The sequence below is a fragment of the Eleginops maclovinus genome, chromosome 9 (genome assembly GCF_036324505.1).
Source record: "Eleginops maclovinus isolate JMC-PN-2008 ecotype Puerto Natales chromosome 9, JC_Emac_rtc_rv5, whole genome shotgun sequence".
Lineage (NCBI taxonomy): Eukaryota > Metazoa > Chordata > Actinopteri > Perciformes > Eleginopidae > Eleginops > Eleginops maclovinus.
The window spans coordinates 6,891,430-6,910,471 of NC_086357.1; the positions used below are offsets into that span (position 1 = coordinate 6,891,430).

The window sequence follows — 19,042 nt, forward strand, 5'->3', positions numbered from 1 at the left end:
CACACACACACACACACACACACACACACACACACACACACACACACACACACACACATCTGGAGCTTCAGTCGACCCACACCTGTCCTGCAGCACAGCTCGGCTCCGCACGGCTCCTCATGCTGACAGCAGTGAGTCCGTCCCGCAGGACCCGCGGTGCGCGCTGCTCCGTCACTGTGACTGACATGTCTCCAGCCATGAGGAGCCCCGGAGTCAGGACTGCGCCACTATGGCCCGGGATCTAGCCAAGGAGGCAGCACAGAGGTCCGCAGAGAACAGCCGCTGTGTGTGGATTATTGTTGTAAATATTATTCCAGCAGCGGGACGCCAGCAGGAGCTCTACACACTCTCCTCCATGATCGGGAGGGCGAGCAAACTCGGCAAAGGTAAGATTAAAGAGGATCACACTGTGGAACAGTCACAGGCTGACTTGAGCTCAGGCTCCGAAGCGCATCAACTCCAATGCAAGGCACATTTTGGATTGTATTCTATATGCACAAATTAAAACATAAATGACAATGGAGTGTATGCAAGGACACTTTTAACTCCACCTGACTTAACATGTATTTAATTGTGATACAATATTTATCTTTTTAGATTTTAAACTTAAAGCCTCATTTAAAAAAGCTTAGGGATAGGATTAAATATGATTAAAAAATAAAGAATCCATACAGTGAATGGTGAGAAATTGAGTCATTGTTTTGATGCAGCTTCAATATTCATAACTCTTATAAACTCTTAAAAATCTCCTCACTCGTCGCGTTATCTACAACTCTTCATCTTTATTGAAAGAAAGAAAATAGTAAATTATTGAGTTTATGACCTTTTTCAAATCTTTTTATAAACAAGTAACCATTCTTATCAGTCAAATGTTTTTATTTTTTTTAGATCGAGTTTTATTTTGGAAGGTCATCATCTGTGGCAGCCTCAGTGTCCTGCACTTTCATTTCATATATTATAAATATGTTAATATGTAAAAGGCCCTATTATAACAAACAGCTTTTAGTTTTTCACTGAATAAGTAATTGTGGAAGGATATTGTGTTTAGAAATTAAGCTTAAAAAAACTACAATCACATAATCCTGCCTAGCCTGTTTAATTTCCTTTTCCCTGCATTTTCTCCCTTTCCCTATAACACTGTGGGTTTACCCAGTAATTTCTAAAAAGGTAGCTTTAACTGTTTCTCATTTTAACATTCTTAATTTTGTGAGAGAATGTAGATAACAACTCTGCCTCATGTTAAGAGAGATGTGTTACGAGATGGAAGTGGACAGCATTACACACTAAGAATTGTTGGACTGTGTTCAGCACAGCAATGACTTGCTTCCCGGTCCAAGTGGCTATTTTAGGAACATCGCTGTAATGTGTTGAGGCAATATTTAACAGCTCTCTGTAGCTTTTTTTTTTCGCAGATCAGAACCAATTTGATTTTAAATTCTGTATTTAAGAATTTAAGATGCTGTAGGAATTTGACTTCAGATGCTTTCACTTGATAAGATCACCTAATATGATTTAGCATTGATTCTAAAGTCTTTGTGTAATGTTGAAAAGCTTGTCTGGAATATTCACCTGCTCTGACAACACCAAACAACAGTTTAGAGACTGTCTAGGATCTGGAGAATGTTGCAGTTACAATTGGCCGGTGGACAAACTATCTATTATCTCAGCTCAACGTCCATTACACATTTCACCTGTTAAAAAAGCTTGAACTCTTTTTGCACTGCCTCTTTTCAAAGAACCTGCGTCCAGTTACTCCTTCCACCTGTGTACTGTGCACTCTGCTCAACATTAAAATACCCCACAGAGAGGCAAAGAGAATTTCAAGGGCAGGAAAATACCAAACTAACATAGCGCTAACACATAATAGGGCCAATAGGTTGCTCTGCTAAATTGGCCAGCTGTTAGCTACAGTGAGCCTTCGTTGTCTTCCAAAGCTAATGTTCCAAATTATATGCTTACTGGTTTCCAACCATCAAGGCAGATTTGAATGGAACACCCATACATTGCTTTAGATTGCAAGCAGAAAAGACGCTGTAAGTCGAGAGCAGAGCAGGCAGAGCTGAAACATGTGGCAGACGCTTTACAGAGTCGAAGGCAGATGGGGAGATCACTTTCGAGATGTGGGGTTGAGGAGTCAGTTCTAAAGCATTTATAGGAAATGTGGTCTTCATTTGGAAAAACACTAACATGAACAACTACTGAGTCCGCTCCTCTTTACCATGTTCTGAATTGTTTATCATATTAATCTTCAAATCATTTAATTGTGTTTCTGAAAGTAGACTTCGATATTTACATTCTGGCAATTAGTCAAGTTATAATTTAGAGATGATTCCATATTTTAGTTTAAAGAGACAATACAGCCTTTTTTTGGGTCAGGAAAATCCCAGTACTAATTTCCTTTTGGTGAAGTTTGTAACAGGAAGACCAATACAGGAAGTTAACGCTATCAACATGAACTGTATGTGTATTTTTGTAGCAATAAAATAATTTTTCACTTCTTAGCAGCTCTATGGGGCAAATATAGAAGAAGATCTGTTGGTTTCTGAAACCACCAGGTGTAAGATGGCATTAGCGAAACATCACGGTCAAATGGCTGCGTGTCACCCCGGCTTAGCTAAAGGCAGCTAAAGTTTGGAATGAAAATGTTTACTAGAGTAATGGGCTGTTAGCAGCTACCAGCAGAGTTAGACTGTTTTATTACAAAATGTGCTAAAGATCAGGCTCAACACTTTGTGCTTGTAAGCATCTGGCTGCTTTTAGAGTCAGACTTCAAATTATAATTAAAGGAGACACTAAAAGTAAAATACCAGGAAGGGTTTTTTTCCTGGTAAAACAATCTCAATTTATCTTTGTGGTGGTTTACCAGTCTGTCCAGAATATCTTAGTTTTATTGAGATTTGTTGTGGCAGGTAAGCTTGAGTCTTTGCTAAGATACCTTATGAAATTAGTAACTAGTTGTCCATATTTATCAGATGTTCCGGTACAATGAAATTGCATTGTTACAAACATCTTGAGGGAACAATATTTTGTCCTGATGTTCTCCGGTGTAAAAATCAGGCTTTGATTTTAATTGTGGAGGGGAAATTATGTCAAAATGAAAAACAATTCATTCACTTAGAAAGATCTACATAGTTTTTAACATACTGTATGTTTATCATATAATTATGACATAGTACAGTTAATGCATACATGAAAAGAAAACTCGTGTTTCAATGTGTATTTTATTTCACTTAATGTCTTTGTTCGATCTGTTTTCATGGAGGCATTATTAATCTGCTGCAAATGTCGTTCATACAGGCATTTGCAATATGTTGACTTCTGAATAATGTATGCAAATCTTTTTAGTATGTGCCTCAGACGTAAGCACCTTCTGACTCAGGTGATAAACCGCATTCTGCCCAACAAATTGGACAGAAATGGAGCCAAGTGTTGGCTGCTTTTACTATTTACTTTTATGTTCTGGTGATTTTAGAGCAACTAAAATGTTGTTAACTGTCAGAAGTGGAAAGACAGCTCAGTGGTGCTATAAATTAGTGTAATAAAATGCCTCTCGTTTGGCAGAAAAATGCCAGTAATAAAGTCTCTCTGAGGGTGACAACACTGAGAAAACCCAACAGCCTCTAATTGAAGCTCAATTGAATAAAAACAGTTTTTCGTAGATTTTTCAAGTGGTTCTGACATGGTGTGCTGGCCCCAATTTCTCTTTTTTTTATTCAACCTTTATTTAACAGGATAGGTCTCAATGAGACTCATTCTCATTTGCATTCTTTGTGTTAGGTTTAATGGCCAAGTTGCAGTGGAAACAGGTAGGATTTCAGATATGCAGACTTTCTGCTGTCTTGATATCAAAGGGGAGCTCGATCCACCGTTTTGCAGCATAGCGAAGTGTGTTTGTTTTGAAGGGTTCTCCTAAGTCACAGTGAGGGAGTAGCGCGCCGTTTTGTCGAATGGAGATTAAAGTGAACATGGAGAGTTTTGTGTGATAGGCTGCCAGTGTTTGAGCAATTAGGCTTTGTTTACAGTGGACCTTCTGACTTCCATTCATCTTTCTATTTGGTTTCCCTGTGGGCTCGCAAGACTGATAAGAGATGGTAGTTTCATCTTCCACATCCTCCATTCTTACACTTGGATACATCAGTAAACAATGCAGTACTGTGTTCCAAAGGTAAACTGTTTTAGTCGGAGCTTTGAATAGCTCACCTGGTAGAGCGGCCGATGTATCGGGGCATGATTCACCTTGTCTCCCCCTTTCATATCTGTCTCTATAATTAAGGCATTGGCAAATAGCTTTTTTTGAGGGACTGACAATGTTTTTTTTCCTGATTTTTGAGTTTGAGTGAGAAGTTTTTGCAATTGCTACGCTTGGATGAATCTATGCTACAGTATATTCTTTTCAAAAGAACTTATGATAAATCATCGCCATGAAGGAATCATGCGTAATAATTATCATTATTATTTTTATAATAGCCAACATCCCCTGGCTTCACTGTAGCTCGCTCCCTGGGCGATCTTAGATGGATTTTAAGTGTTATGTTGATGTGTTCATCTTCTACAGGAATTGGACTGCCTGCATGCAGGTTTTCACAACATTAGTTAAGAATAAAGAGGTGTGTCTGTTGGCTTCTATGCGACCTTCTGCACCCTTCAATTACACATACCATCCTTCTTTGAATAAACCCCTTAAGATATTCCTTTCATGTGTAGCTTCGCAAACGCACTACTTTAGATGATCCAACAATGCTTTTTCATGAAACGCACAAACAGGAGAATTCACAAAGAATTCATTGCAGCCGCTAAAAGCTCCATGAGTTATGTACTGCTTGCAACCATTTTCTCATGTCTGATTTCACAAAAGACATTGCATTATCACATAGCAAACACATCCATAACTTTTGCAGCTAAGTGTTTCTCTTTATGTCTTCTTGCAATCATCCAAAGGGTAAATTATACACCAAACCCAAGAACACAGTAAGCCGAACTATGGCAGTGAAGCCAAATTTCAGATTTAATATGCAATTCTCAGTGGATAATCTGGGACTAACCCCTATAAAAGTGATTTAGTTACCACCCGGTGAGGAAGCTAATCATTTCACTGTAATATGTCTGACTCTTAGCGCTAATCTGCGTGTGTTTATGTCAGTGTGTGTGGTTGCTGTAAGAGATGTGATCTCACTGTTTTACAGTTATACATGTTTGAAGCTTTTTCTAAAAACCTGATCAATTATTGCTAAATATCTGGGAGTGATGATATGACGTCATTGAGTAGCCTTTTGTACAGAGCTAATTTCCTGCCATAACTCCACAAACAAACTAAACCTGTTTTACAGATGCCTGGAACAAACACAGTGTGGTTTGCAAATACAAAACAGCCTTTACAAACACGTTTTTGCCTTTTCTATTTGCAAAACAAAATGCATTGTTTTGCAAACCGCTATTCTGATTGAATTCCCATTCAACACTGTACTCCTCAGCTTTACCTGTGCCTAGCGTGATGACCAGTTTTTCAGATTTTGGAAGGACTGATGCATCTTCAAATCAATGAATACCATAGTTGGTGACCTCCAGTCCAGATCACAAGTTTATCAGACAGGTTTTTTTCTTGCATGTCTCTCGAAACAGATGTGAATCTATGCAGCTGCTCCGACTCCATGCAGGATACATCTCAACTGTCAATTAAACAGGGATTTCAAGAGAGACAATCAGACCAAGAACCGTTCTTTTATAGAAAGATGCTGTATCATACTTATAAACGTCAACCACAATGTGTTCGGGAGATTGACATTGATATTTTTTCTAATTTAAGAATTACTGTACCATTAGCATTTGAGCAAATGTTGGGGGTCTGCGATAGCACAACTGTAAGGAACATAACACATCCAAAAGAGGTGTTCTGTGTAGGAAGACTTGCAAAAATTGATTGAAAATAGATCCAGACCTAATTCAAAGTGTGCTTTGCTTATATGGATAGATTTGTGGGGAAAAACAAACTGAATGTTTAATTTTGTTTTGTGTCGTTCAGGGTTTGAACATTGCCTGCTGGAATGGAAAGTATTTACCTCCACTTTCAAAACACATCTCATTGATGCCAAGGACTAAGCCTTCATAGTGAGAAGTAGATGAAGCAGATTAGGATTCCTTGTTGTATAGCTGGATGTGCAGTTGGTTCATAATAGACTGCAGTAGCTGCATGAAGGCTTGACATTTGTGTGTCATTGCACACATTGACATCACACAACAGTCAGTGTTGTGTAATCTGATCCAGATCTCCAACTGTATCCTACTCTCCATCCATGTCTGATTCATTGACAGAAATGTAGAGAGGCTAAGCTATTTTTAGAAACAAAAAAAGAACCACTAGTACAACTTAGTACTAGTTTTGCTATCTTACGTTGCTAATTTTACAATGATATTTCCCAGCTTCTAAAATTGACCAAACGCATAATGGATGGTTTGTGTGGCGTTGAAAAAGCCCAAGGAATTCTTTGGTTGTTTAGTCTATCCAATATGTTACATAATGTGCAGTCACTTTTGTGTTAGACTTGGCTATTAGTGCTACAAGTATATCTATTTTTAGTGATTCTTACACATACTGTATATACTGTAGTTTCCACCTTTTAGTATAATCCAAATAGCCAAGTGATAATTCTGTGAATAAAAAAAGTCCTTATGTTATGATCTCATAAAAATGTACATAATATTTGTATTTAATGATTGAATAAGAGATATATTGTTTAATTTTACGTTCATATTTTCTAGTGTGTGCCTTTACACGTAATGCTTGAATGTTCAAAACGGTCTTTATTTTTCTGCTGCTGCACCTCTTTTCACCCTCTGTCTGAAACCAGAGATGTGTCTGGAATTTTTCTTAGTCTATAATGTAAAATGTGTTGGAGCGCTAGCCAATAGCAGCTTAAGTGATAAATAGTGATGTAACTATGTTAAGGAAGAAAACAAAGGAGTCCAATGGAGGCGGTTTCAGGCAGGGGGAGTGTGTGTTGTTATTAAGTGTTTATGCATTTACTTTTCATTCTTTATACTAACTCAATTTTGAAACTATAATATACGAGAAATATACGAGACACTGAAATGCTGCTGAAGTGTATTATCACCGTGAAGGAAAGACGAAATTCCGCATAGCATTAAAAAGAAACATTAATCAAAATACTGAGTGAAGAGAACAGGGTTTTTTTTATCAATGTAAAAAATATCTTCTCTTTTTTCAGATGGAAAAACCTGGTGGAGGCAGGACGTATCGTCTCCCCAGCATCACCTAAAGAACTGGAAGGTGAGCATGTTCCCATCTGTCTACAGTCAGCTGGACAGTGAAAAGAAAAATGACAACAAATACCAGTTTGGGGTTCAATAAATCTGTTCAATAAACAATTAAATTATTTTCTACAATGTATGTTTACCACTTAATAATAGATGTGTATTAGCTATAAGCATAATAAATAGGCTACACACTTTGACTTGAAAGAATGTATGAGAATCAGAGAGAGAGCAACCAATAGCATTTGCTGGGATATGTGTTTCACTAACTGAAAGTTTCCACTACACTGACCATTTGATCTGGGCCTTCAGTTCCTGCCAGACACTGCAGAGAAACTCATTTCATAAGTGATGTTAAATATTAACCTCACCTGCACAAAGGGAGGGTGTCATGTGTCAATTAAGTAATTAAAGAGGTGCAGGTGTTGGCAGCAGGTATCCCACAAGCCAGACAGGGAACCCAGACGCATTTCCATGTTGAAGGTGATGTATCAGGATCAGCTTTCGGTTTCCACAATAGTCATTACGCTGTACATCACTAAATCAAATGCAAACACCAGAAAAATTGCATGACTGTCAGTTAGGTCATTAGTCAGTCACCACACTAAGATATCTCATCATCTATATAAAAATGGCCCTATTCATATTTGTATTTTGTGTCTATTCTGGGACATGTCTCCGTGATTTAATGCTCAAAAAGCTCCTTATTTTTTGTTGTTTTAACAACTTGATAATATGCTGAATCGTGAGCGTTAGAGGTATTGATAAATGTGTATGGCAAACGGCAACTACTCTATAGAGCAGACTAGGCTCTCAAACCCTATTTTAGCCTGGTTTAAATATGAAAGAAGCCACATTTTGCAACTGCATAGCCTTTTCCCCAGTTAAAGAAGACATATTCTGCTCATTTACAGGTTCATATTTGTATTTTCTGTCTCTACTGTGACACATCTCCATGCTTTAATGTTCAAAAAGCTCTTTATTTCTCTCATCCTGCCTGTGCTGCAGCACCTAGCTCTTTTCACCCTCTTTCTGAAACCAAAGCCCAGTCTGACAAAAAAAAGCAACCTGTATTCCCTTTCAATTACTTAAAAATAATCAGTGTTCTTGCAGGATTACAATGTTACAAAACATACAATTAAGACAATATATCATGAAGCTCATGAGCACATATTACAACACTTCTCGAGTCTCAAAACACAAAGTGAAAACAGTCTCCAGTAAAATCACTGCTAAACTCCCATGTTATAATCTTGGCATCTTGTTCATCCTCATTATGTGTAAAATAAAACATGATGATCTGTGACCGCGGAGAAAAACAGTGAGTATGAACAGAAATCGTACTGAGCAGTAACTGAGTGTTCCCTGATGTTCTCAGATGATGCTGTGGGTGCTGGCATCATTGCTCACTCTGGTGGAAGATGTGTTTTCTGAGGAGGACAATAAAGAGGCTCCATCAGACCTCCAGCGTGTCCTCAGAATCCCCTCTTTGTCTCCTGCTGGGGATCAGGACCGGGGCAGCAGGGGCCACATATCCTGGCCAGGGGCCCTTGGCAAGTATTTCAATTCCTTTTTTCATAGATAACCCTGTTATTACTTATGTATAAACAAAAAGCCGTTCTGCACAAGGTAAACCATAAATTAGTAGAGCTAAGACTTCTTGGTCATATATTTTGTGAATACTGTAAATATTTTAGATATATCAGCTACCCTATTTACAAATCGTTACAAATATTTGGCACTTTTTGTATGTTGAAATCATTTTAAGACACGCCTATTGGTAACATAAAATACTTCTTCTTATGCTTTTACATACAGTACGTCACACTGGCTGCCTGCAGGTATACACTGCATCGCTTTCAACCTCTGGAAAGGCACTCTTTTTTTTTTGTGCTCCTAAAACCGCTGAAAACAAAGCTTCATAAATCTAATGTGGCGGCCATAAAGTAGCAGCGTGTCACTCCTAGATGACTAATGTAGCCTCTGGAAATTTCCCTGGTAGTTTTCAGCACTGAGTATGGCCCTGGTCAACTGAGCAAGGGCCCCAACAGGGTAAAAATAATCAGTGCAATGTGCAGGTTTCTGTCCTGCATCATGGTCCTGTTTTTCCTGAGTATCTGAATGTGGAGTGAAGTTCTGTTTATTGTGCCAATCAGTTAGTTAAGTAGCTAAATAAGAACTCTTTCATTATTAAATAATACCTATGGATTAATACATGTAATACATAAAAAAAACTAGAGCTAGAAAAGTTCACTCAAAAGAGTACGCCAGGTGTGTTTGCAATGACCACTTCTGAATTCTTTGATAGAATAAATTCAAACCTCAGTTGATGACCTCCTGTCTACACATGACACATTTTAAACAATCTGTATTAAAACAGGGTTTGAAATGGTAGTACACTGCAGAAAAACAAAAAGACAGACAGACAGTTGACCTTACACATGATCTGACTTGGGGGAGATAAACGTTTTAAAGGAGCCCTTCTATGCTGATTGTCAGGTTCATATTTGTGCCTCAACTGTGACATGTCTCCATGCTTTAATGTCCAAAAAGCTCTTTATTGTTCTCATCCTGCCTGTGCTCAGGTGCTGCTGCACCTCTGATCAGTCTTCATCTGAAACCACGAGTCTGCTCTGATTGGTTAGCTAGCTGGCTGTGTTGTGATTGGTCAACCTCTTAGCGATGTCCCACCCTTTAACCTATCACGTACATGTGAAGAAACACTAGCCAATAAACGTGTGATTGTTACATAGTGATGTCACTATCTTACGGAAGTAAACAAAGGAGTGAATCAAGGATTTTCAGGCAGGGGGGAGGAGTGTGTGGGAGAGAAACACCCTCTGGGGGGAAGTTTGGGATTTTAGCCTTTGCAGACCATTTACATGCACAAAAACCTATATAACACACTACAGGAATGGAAAAACCCCAAAAGTAAGCCCCTACTGTATGAGACTCTATTCTTTCGACTGTATTATTATTGAATCAGGTTGAAGGTGGTAACTTCGATTTCACTTTTATCGAGCTATGCATTCAGAATCTTTTTCATTAGTTTGAAAAAACAATAATAGTCCATTAATAGCCTGACAAAGTGTTTCTATAATTATGTGAAAGGAATCTCACTCCAGGGTTCTTTGCTTACTTCACTGATGAGGATAACATTTTTTAATCCAGTATCTGAAGAGGAATTCTCCCCCAAGCCCCCCAAGTTAAAGAATGATGAAGAAGCACAAAGGGCATCCGTGCACTTGTAACTGCACATCTCAATCACTGACGGTGACTTCATTTTTGTGATGATTTCGGGAAACTCATGTTTCGTTTTTCCTTCTAAAAGTATATTGAGGAAAGTGAGACTTGATTGCCTGAACATTGCCCAATTCAGTTGTAAAATTGAATAGTTTTGTAATTGCATGAAATAGTGCAACCGTGTGGCATGTTTAAACATGGCTGAATATGTACCTCTGCTCTTCGCCGGGGGAATATTTCTATGCATTTTTCTGTCTTTTTTTTTTCTCGTGATTACAAGTTTTTTGTAAACATCAAGGCATGAACTGACAAGCACCAATGCTGCTGTGAATGAGCATTCAATAGTGGTAATAACCTTTCCCTAAGGACTACTGCACAGAGACATTCAGGGAAAGTGGAGCCTGGGAGTAAATACGTCAAACATGCGGGCCTGTCTGCCAAGTGGACTAAGGAAGTTGGATGAAGTTGTTTGAAAAGTTCCTGCAAACTGAGAAAGCTCTTGTTGGAGTTCAGCCAACTCCCCTCCCATACTAGTTATGACCCCGCATAGTGACAGTAGTACATTTTGCAGCAGCCATGTCTGCTTTTAATTTACTCACACATGCTCGCCTCGGCTAGCTCATAAAACTAATCCAAAACATAAACTTAAGTGTGAGAAGTTTTTCACCTTTCAGTCTGTAAGGGCCAGAGCAGACATCTGGAGACTTTGAGAGGAATGGTGCCTTACTTTCCTTCCAAACATTTCCAAGAAATAATCACAAAGCTGCATGAAGCTGCGTTTACAGAGCTTTGAAAACTCTTGAGCCAAGAGAAAGATTTACCCAGTTAGCTGACATCTTGTTTCTGAACTTGTTTTCTCACCCTGTCTACAATGATTAATTTAGGGACAAGTGAATGTGAAATACAATATTTATCATTACGTAGTGGTGTATAAAAAAGGGAAGTTAAATTATATTAAATCAATTATATAATGTCATTAGTTTAAATTTGACTTTAGATTAATTTGAACCTTGCGTTAAAATAAACTTCATTTAATTTTGTATATATTTTAATCAAACGATAATATGTTCATTGCATTTTCATAGCAAATTAAATGTATTTGTAACCAAAAAATGAAATATTTTGATACAAATATATAATACATGATGAATATAAATTAAACCGGCCCACAATGGTGCAGAGTGCAAGCTGTCATCTCTTTCTGATTCCTGAGTGATGATGCTCATTCGGTGCAACATTATACCAACTAGGAGCAGGACTCTAACCTATCTCGCACTTAAGCTTTAAAATGCTTCTATAATGACTCTTACACCAAAACCTTGTCCCAAAGTTACATCCTTCATTTTTACTTACTCAGCCCAACTTTTTTTACAAACTTTAAAACAAGCCCTGAGTCCAAAAGCTCACTCAGTGTCTGTGATTCCTGATTGTTGCTCTCATACAGAAATAAAAAATCAGCTTCCCATCATGGAGTTATATCAGTAAACAATCAGGTAAGGGAGATTCACCAATCAGAGTACAGTTGACATGCCAAATATGTTTACATACACCAGGAATTTGTGAGCTGAGTAGAGATCCAATCATAACTCTTTAACAGATGGTTGAAGTGAATTAAAGTGATACAAGATGTCGGTGTGAACTTTTGATACCTTGTGTTGGAGTAGCCCATAAAACAGAAAACAATTGCATTAAACCATTGCCATAAACGAGGAAGCATATTATTGCTGGGCAATTATAGGTTAGTTGGTGCAGTGATGACGTTTGTTTGTACGCTGACGTGGAAGGTAGCATCGGAAGGGCTCTCTTGAAAAGGAGCAATGGGATTTTTCTATTGGATTTTGGAATATTGCAGAAAATAAGATCTTTGACCAACACACTTTTATGATACTTCACATTGTGGTCAGCAGGATAATATCCACAAATTAACACAACTTTATAATTGTTGAAGCATGAATGCAGCCAAAAGTAAACAGCCTATGTTAGGTTACAAACACACTACATCATGGTTGCATGAAATCCTATCACAACCGCTATGCTAAAGGTGCTAATGTTCGGCTTAATGACTTTTAGCAGTTGCATCTAGTTTTTCGTTGAAACAACTGTTTTTTTTATGACTCATAGAAGCTTTGGACTTCCAAAGGGGGATATTTACTAACAGGTTTCCAACCAAAAACAAAAAAAGTGTTTGACTATGAGAAGAGGGAACTGGAAGTTGTGAAATGCTAACTCAGAAAATGTGTATGTTGGGAATCAAATAATTAAATATCTATATGTCCTATCTGTCTCCTTTTATTGTAGATGAGTGGTCACTAATGCAAGATGGGGAAATCCATCAAAGCAGATGGCGGCGAGCCTACCGTGACCCAGATTTGCCCAGAACATCGAGGAGAAACCGCAAAAAGACCAAGAGCAGTCATGACTGCCATCTGGAGAGGAAGGAGATGCGGGTGCGAGACCTGGGTCTTGGCTACGACTCGGACGAAATAATCCTCTTTAAGTACTGTGTTGGGACATGCCACAGCTCTCGCAAGAACTATGATCTGGCCCTAAAGGCTTTGATGGAAAATGGGAGCATCTCCGGGAAGAAGGTTAGCAGTCACCCTTGCTGTCGGCCGACCCGGTATGAGACCGTGTCCTTTATGGATGAACAGACTACCTGGCAGACCATCAGGTGGCTCTCCGCGGCCAACTGCAGCTGTTTTAGCTGATAGTAAGGAAGATACTGTATATCACAAGCACAGAAAAGCTTTGTTAAGCTAAAGGGCAGCATGCTGTAAGGACTGGTGTGTGAAGTGGGTGACCGAACCCTGATTCAGTTTGGGCATGCGATTGGATCCTCAAGGCAGCGGCCATGGTCTTCGCTCCATGAATAGCACCAGCAGGCTAACTGGATGTTTGCCACAAGCCTGGGGCTTAGCAGGGTTTGTTTTAATGCCACTAGCAAGAAGCAGAGGAGGAAACTATCAGTACTGTTCCGGTCCATAATGGACTATATGTTGTTTCCTTTACCTAGGCTATTGAAGGCTTATTGCAGCCATGTCTGAGGTCTTTAGCTCTTAGAAGCTAACCAAATCTAAAAAAAAAAGCTCACCGGCTAGGAAGCTAACACATTAGCTGGTCCTCATGTAGCCGCTAGTGTTAGTTGACGCTAACTGCATACAGGCATTTGTGGCTGATACATATTCCAGCAGTTATGAAGGGCAACATTTTTCTTAAAGTGTTCACAAGATTCATTTCAGCAAATTAAATAACACATTTCAAACTTTATTATTTAATTTATGTTGAATATGATAAAACTACATCCCCTTCATTTCCCCTGCTGCTAGGGCTTGAAAAAAAACGAGTTCTCCATAAGCTGCTGCAATAAAACAATCCAATGGCTGCCCAACCTGAAATATAATTGGAACAAGTTTCCTTTATAGTGAATTGAACTAAATTAATATTAAAATACATTTTAAGATGAATATGTGTTTTAGATTTACATATGGTTTTATTCATCAGCTTCAAAGGTCTGCATGGTGAGACTTTTTAATACTGACATGTTATTGTGCAAGATAACCAAACCAAAACCTTTCATTTGTTCAGGTCAAAGTAATCAATGTATCTAAAAGACATGTTTGCCTTTCCATTGGCTCTACTCTATCAATCGACTCTACAGCATTGTTGAAATATTTATTTTTTTCTTATGGTTGTTTTATAGACAAGGGTATTCATCATTCATTTGCCAAAACCAGTTATCTACTGAACCTCCAAGATGGAGAGGAATGTGATTTCTGGACATGTGTAAATCAACTGCGAAGCCTCAATTCCATAAACAGCCTAAAATCTACCAAAAACAGTTTAACCAGTTTAAAGACCAAAAACTATGATGTGAAGACATGCTTATAAGAAATAAGAACCTTTTATAAGTAGGTCTGTTTTATTTGTAAATACAATGGTCTTCATAAGACCAACATTTCCTTTCACCATGTGATACCTTCCAGGGCAGCTAACACCATCTGGTCAAGGAGAAGGCATTATCATTCATTAGAAGTCGTTATTAGCAACTGTAGTCAATCTTCAAATGTTCCTAAAAATATCTCTTACCCTCGCACACAATTCAAGTTTTGAAATACAAAACAGTTTAGCTTGGTTTATTTTAGTGCATGACATTCATAAAACATTACATGACCCCAACGGCTTTCTAAATTCAGCAGATCAGATCATAACATGCTGTCCTCTAGCCAACATATGCTAATTGTAAATGCCACAGCAGCTCGGGAGGACCTGTTAAAAGCACAGCTTGTTTACATCTCTGTCAACAGTCTATTGTAGGATGCCAACACAAATATAGTCATGAGGCGGCCATCAATCGCATTGACAGCTTTTCACCACGCGGTCTATTTTCAGATCAGGTGCAACATGATGAATGATCACAAGTTATATGCAACATGGTCACATCTAATTCAGTTTCTACCAATTAATTTCAGAAAGTGGTGTCCAGAGAAGCCAATGACACAATGATATTAATCACCACTAACATTATTTCACACAAAGCTCAGCGTTATAAGCATTTTCTAGTCTTTTGAACACTAAATATTGGGATGTTTACTTTGTAGCATCACAAATCACATGTTGTAATATCTGACATGCAGGTGCTGAAAAACAGTATTCATACACATTGTTTTTTGTTCACCTATATTGAAAATAGTTTAAAAATATCCAAGTGAAAAATTTAATTATAGGCAGTATGTATCTCTGCAGTGTGTTTCCACAGATAACATTGGAATAACAAAGCACCCTTGAAACCTTGAAACCCTCTGCATGTTTTTATTACTATGGTTGCTTTTGCCCCACACCACTCAGCTCACTGACATCCTTCCAATTTTGCTGTGTTTTGTTATTGGTGATAATCCGCAGAATGCTTACAGCCAAGCTTGCACGCAATCTCACATTTGCTTTCAATTACACCAACCTATGTTTTTTTATGACAGCAAATAAAGGTTGTACAGTTTGGAAGCAAAACAGACACATATCCAAACATGGACCAGCTTACTGTATCAGCCTACAGTTAAATTCTTAAACTTTAAACAAACTGTGTAGCTAGGAAGATATAAAAAAAAGCTTCTACCTACTAAAGGGTCAAAGGTTACACTTTTTACAGAGCTAGACAAATGTTTTTCTCTCTGCTTTGTGCTAAGATTAGATGTACACGAACAATGGGTGCTTCTCATTTATCTCAAATGTCTACACATTTTTTCACTCACATTGTATTCTCATAGCTTAGTTTATTCCATGTATGAGAAAGGGATGCAGGTAAAGATGTGAGGGCAGTGCTTGACGGTAAAATATTTTAGTATTTTTTCTACCCCTTCATAATATCCAAATTATAATGTCTCACAGATACTAATGTCTCTGTGTGGTTCTCCTTAAATAAAAAGTTATTGAACAAGCATATGCACATTAACTAAAAACACGTATTCTGCATTGATGTTGTAAACAATTCTGATTTCATAGCTCATGAACAAATACATGTAATACCTGACGCAGGGATTTTCAGCCTCATAGAAAACCATATTTAATCAAATCGTTTTTGGGTGAGATACATAAGACTCCTCCTCTTCATGACTTGTTACAGGCTTTTAAAAGCATTTTTATTCAGTGGTATTACCGATCAAAACATTTAATGGCAAATCTGATATACTGAGATCAGAAGTGAGATAACACCTGAGTTGAATCTGTTATTTGCCCCAGTGATCTACAGTAAGGGGCAGCATCCTTGCTTTTCAAAACAGAAAAGGATCCATTTTAGCTCAACCGTGGACAGAGGAGTGAGGAGACATGAAATAAGGCAAAAGAGAAACACTCTAAAGAGATTAGACAATGACCATATTTCTGACAATGACGGACTGTCCCTTGAAGAGCTAAAGTGTCCCTGACCAAGACAAAGGAGGTGTTTAAAAGAGATTCTCTAATTATGTATACTCATGGATTATACTCAATGAACCCTGGAAATAAAACAGTTTATATTGACTGTGCTTTGCATACAGTATCTGATTGTCTGATTCAGAATATCAGGAGCAACATCATTTCTGAGGCCTTCATTCAAAACATGTCAAAATGCTCTGTAACTAAATGTCTGTTAGATGCTATGCATCATGTTGCCTTGATGTACATAAGAGTATTTATTGTTTAAATTATTTTATTTATTCTTTACTTGCATTAAAGCTGTTCTGAAGATGTTATTATTATTCATGAAGTAGCCATGCGTATTTGTGTTTTCAATTTAGCATTTTTTCAAACAATTGCATATAAAGTCAGGAAGGGATAGCACTCCGAGTCCCAAGGTCCATCAAAAACGTAAGAAGACAGGATAGTGCCATTAGTATAATATTTGACTTATACCATGTGAAATTACAATAATTTAATAAATGTAAAGAGTTTACTCTCCAGCACTCAACTGGCTAATCCGAAAGTAAAAATGTAAATGTTAAGCAGGTAAAATAGGAACTGTTAGACAAAGTATAATATGCATGAGATAATAGAATGACTAAACCAAAACATCAATCCTTGTTTCTATTCTATTAGATATTATAATTATTAAATAGAAAATAAGGAAAATAAATTACTAATTTCTCAATTTTTAATTGAGGCAACGTTTCAGGAGCTAAGAAAAGCAACCCTGTTTTTTGACAAAGCATTTAATAAATAATTTCTAAACTGTTGATTTATCTTAGGAGTTAGACTTCAGTTTGTTTGGAATATTAAAAATGACTACATTTGTAGATGCATATCACTGGACAGTGACCAAATTAACTGAACACACTGAATAAAAGATACATAATAGAGCATTAATATCAATTGAATTAAATAAATTACTGTCTCAAATTATTTTGTTGGCACACTCAATACTCAAAAATGCAAATACAAAAATGAAAGCCTGTAATATAAAGAGTTCTATCCAGTTTACTGAAGTAATTGATTTTCCTACATTAAAATATCATAAAATTACCCTACACTAAATCCATAACAGAAATGTAGGCCTCAAACATGCTAATGATGCCTTATAATCCCTGATGAGGAAGGCTTCACCAGCATGGAATAACTTTATGTGTGGACTTGTTTCTGTTAACTAGGGCTACACTTATTTGACACTACCACTCTAACTTGCAGTATGTCCTGACACACTGAGCAACAGTTATTTTTCGGGGGCATGTTAGGTCCTCACCCAACAGATTGCAGTTCAAAAGAAATGTGAGAAATATAACAAATGGGAATAGTCTTTATATATGTCGTGGTCATGTATTATCTTGAATATATTCAGAATGTTTGAAAATGTATTGTATATAGCCTTCTGAACACTATTTTTGTACATTATAAATAATAAAACATTATTGTAAAACTATTTTGTCTGGCTTTTGGTACTGACTATGATGTGTCTGTTAAGATAAATAAAGTTAGTATCCTGAACCTGACAATGAGAACATTTGAGAGAGCTCTTTTATATTGTGAACTTCTGTAGTTAAAATAATCTGTAATAATCTCTAAAGTTTACATTCAGTGTTACTCACCTTTGAGTTGTAACAAACAGATGAATGCATATCCTTCCTCATGTATCATTTCCAATCCTACACTGTATTAAATCAAGCATCTTCTTTACAGAGCAGCTTTTTACCTCTCTCATCTAGCATAAAGGGACGAACCTGATGGTGTTGTGCACTGGTGATGTAGATTTGCAATAGAGGAACCGCGTTCATTTGTAAAGTAAATACTGAAACATTGCAAAAGCTGTCTTCAATGAAGTTGATATAATGATGTGTTGACAAGCTAAAATATTCTGAAAGATGTCCTGCAACAATAAATAACAACTAAGAAATGTAAGGGTTATTTGAACAACATAAAACCAGAGGTGGAAGAAGTACTAAGATCTTCTACTTAAGTACAAGTAGAAACAAGGTACAAGTGAAAGTAAAAAAGTATTTGCATCAAAATATACTTGAAGTACCAAAAGTAAAAGTTATTTGTATGCAGATTGGCCTATTTCAGAATAATATATATGGTATGTTTTATAATTATTGATCATTAAAGTGTTCTCACAGCTGGTAAAGGTGCAGATAGTTGTAATGACTTTGTATACTGCAGGGTAGCTGCTGAATTAACTCCAGGTGTCACTGAAGTCTGATTTAAGGGTTGTTTTATAGTTCACATCATTAATCCAACGTAACTAAAGGTATTAAATAAGTAAATTGGTGTAAAAGTTCACAATATACCTCTGAATTGTAGTGGAATAGAAGTAGCCTACAAAGTAGCAAAGCATTAAAATACAAGCAAAGCACAAATCCAGTATAGTACTTGAGTACATCTACTAAAACTCATAAAATCCAACATAAAGAATCAAGATATATATGAGCATATAGCCCAAACTGAAATCCTATAAAAAACACCTTTAGCCTTTATTTCTGTTTTCTTCGTAACCTCTTACATTAGTAGTTATCTCATCATGTCCAAGGGGCGGCCTCCTAAAGAAGAATCGCAGCGGTATATTTGGCTT

General features: G+C 37.3%; 1 protein-coding gene across 1 annotated transcript; it reads left to right on the forward strand.

The window, feature by feature from the left end:
* The first annotated feature begins 229 nt into the window (after positions 1-229).
* LOC134869731 (artemin) lies at positions 230-17,873 on the forward strand. The gene is made up of 4 exons (XM_063891611.1): positions 230-386; positions 7,224-7,285; positions 8,648-8,822; positions 12,811-17,873. The coding sequence occupies exons 1-4, from the start codon at positions 230-232 to the stop codon at positions 13,218-13,220; spliced, it is 804 nt and encodes a 267-aa protein (XP_063747681.1). The 3' UTR covers positions 13,221-17,873.
* The last annotated feature ends 1,169 nt before the right edge of the window (positions 17,874-19,042 follow it).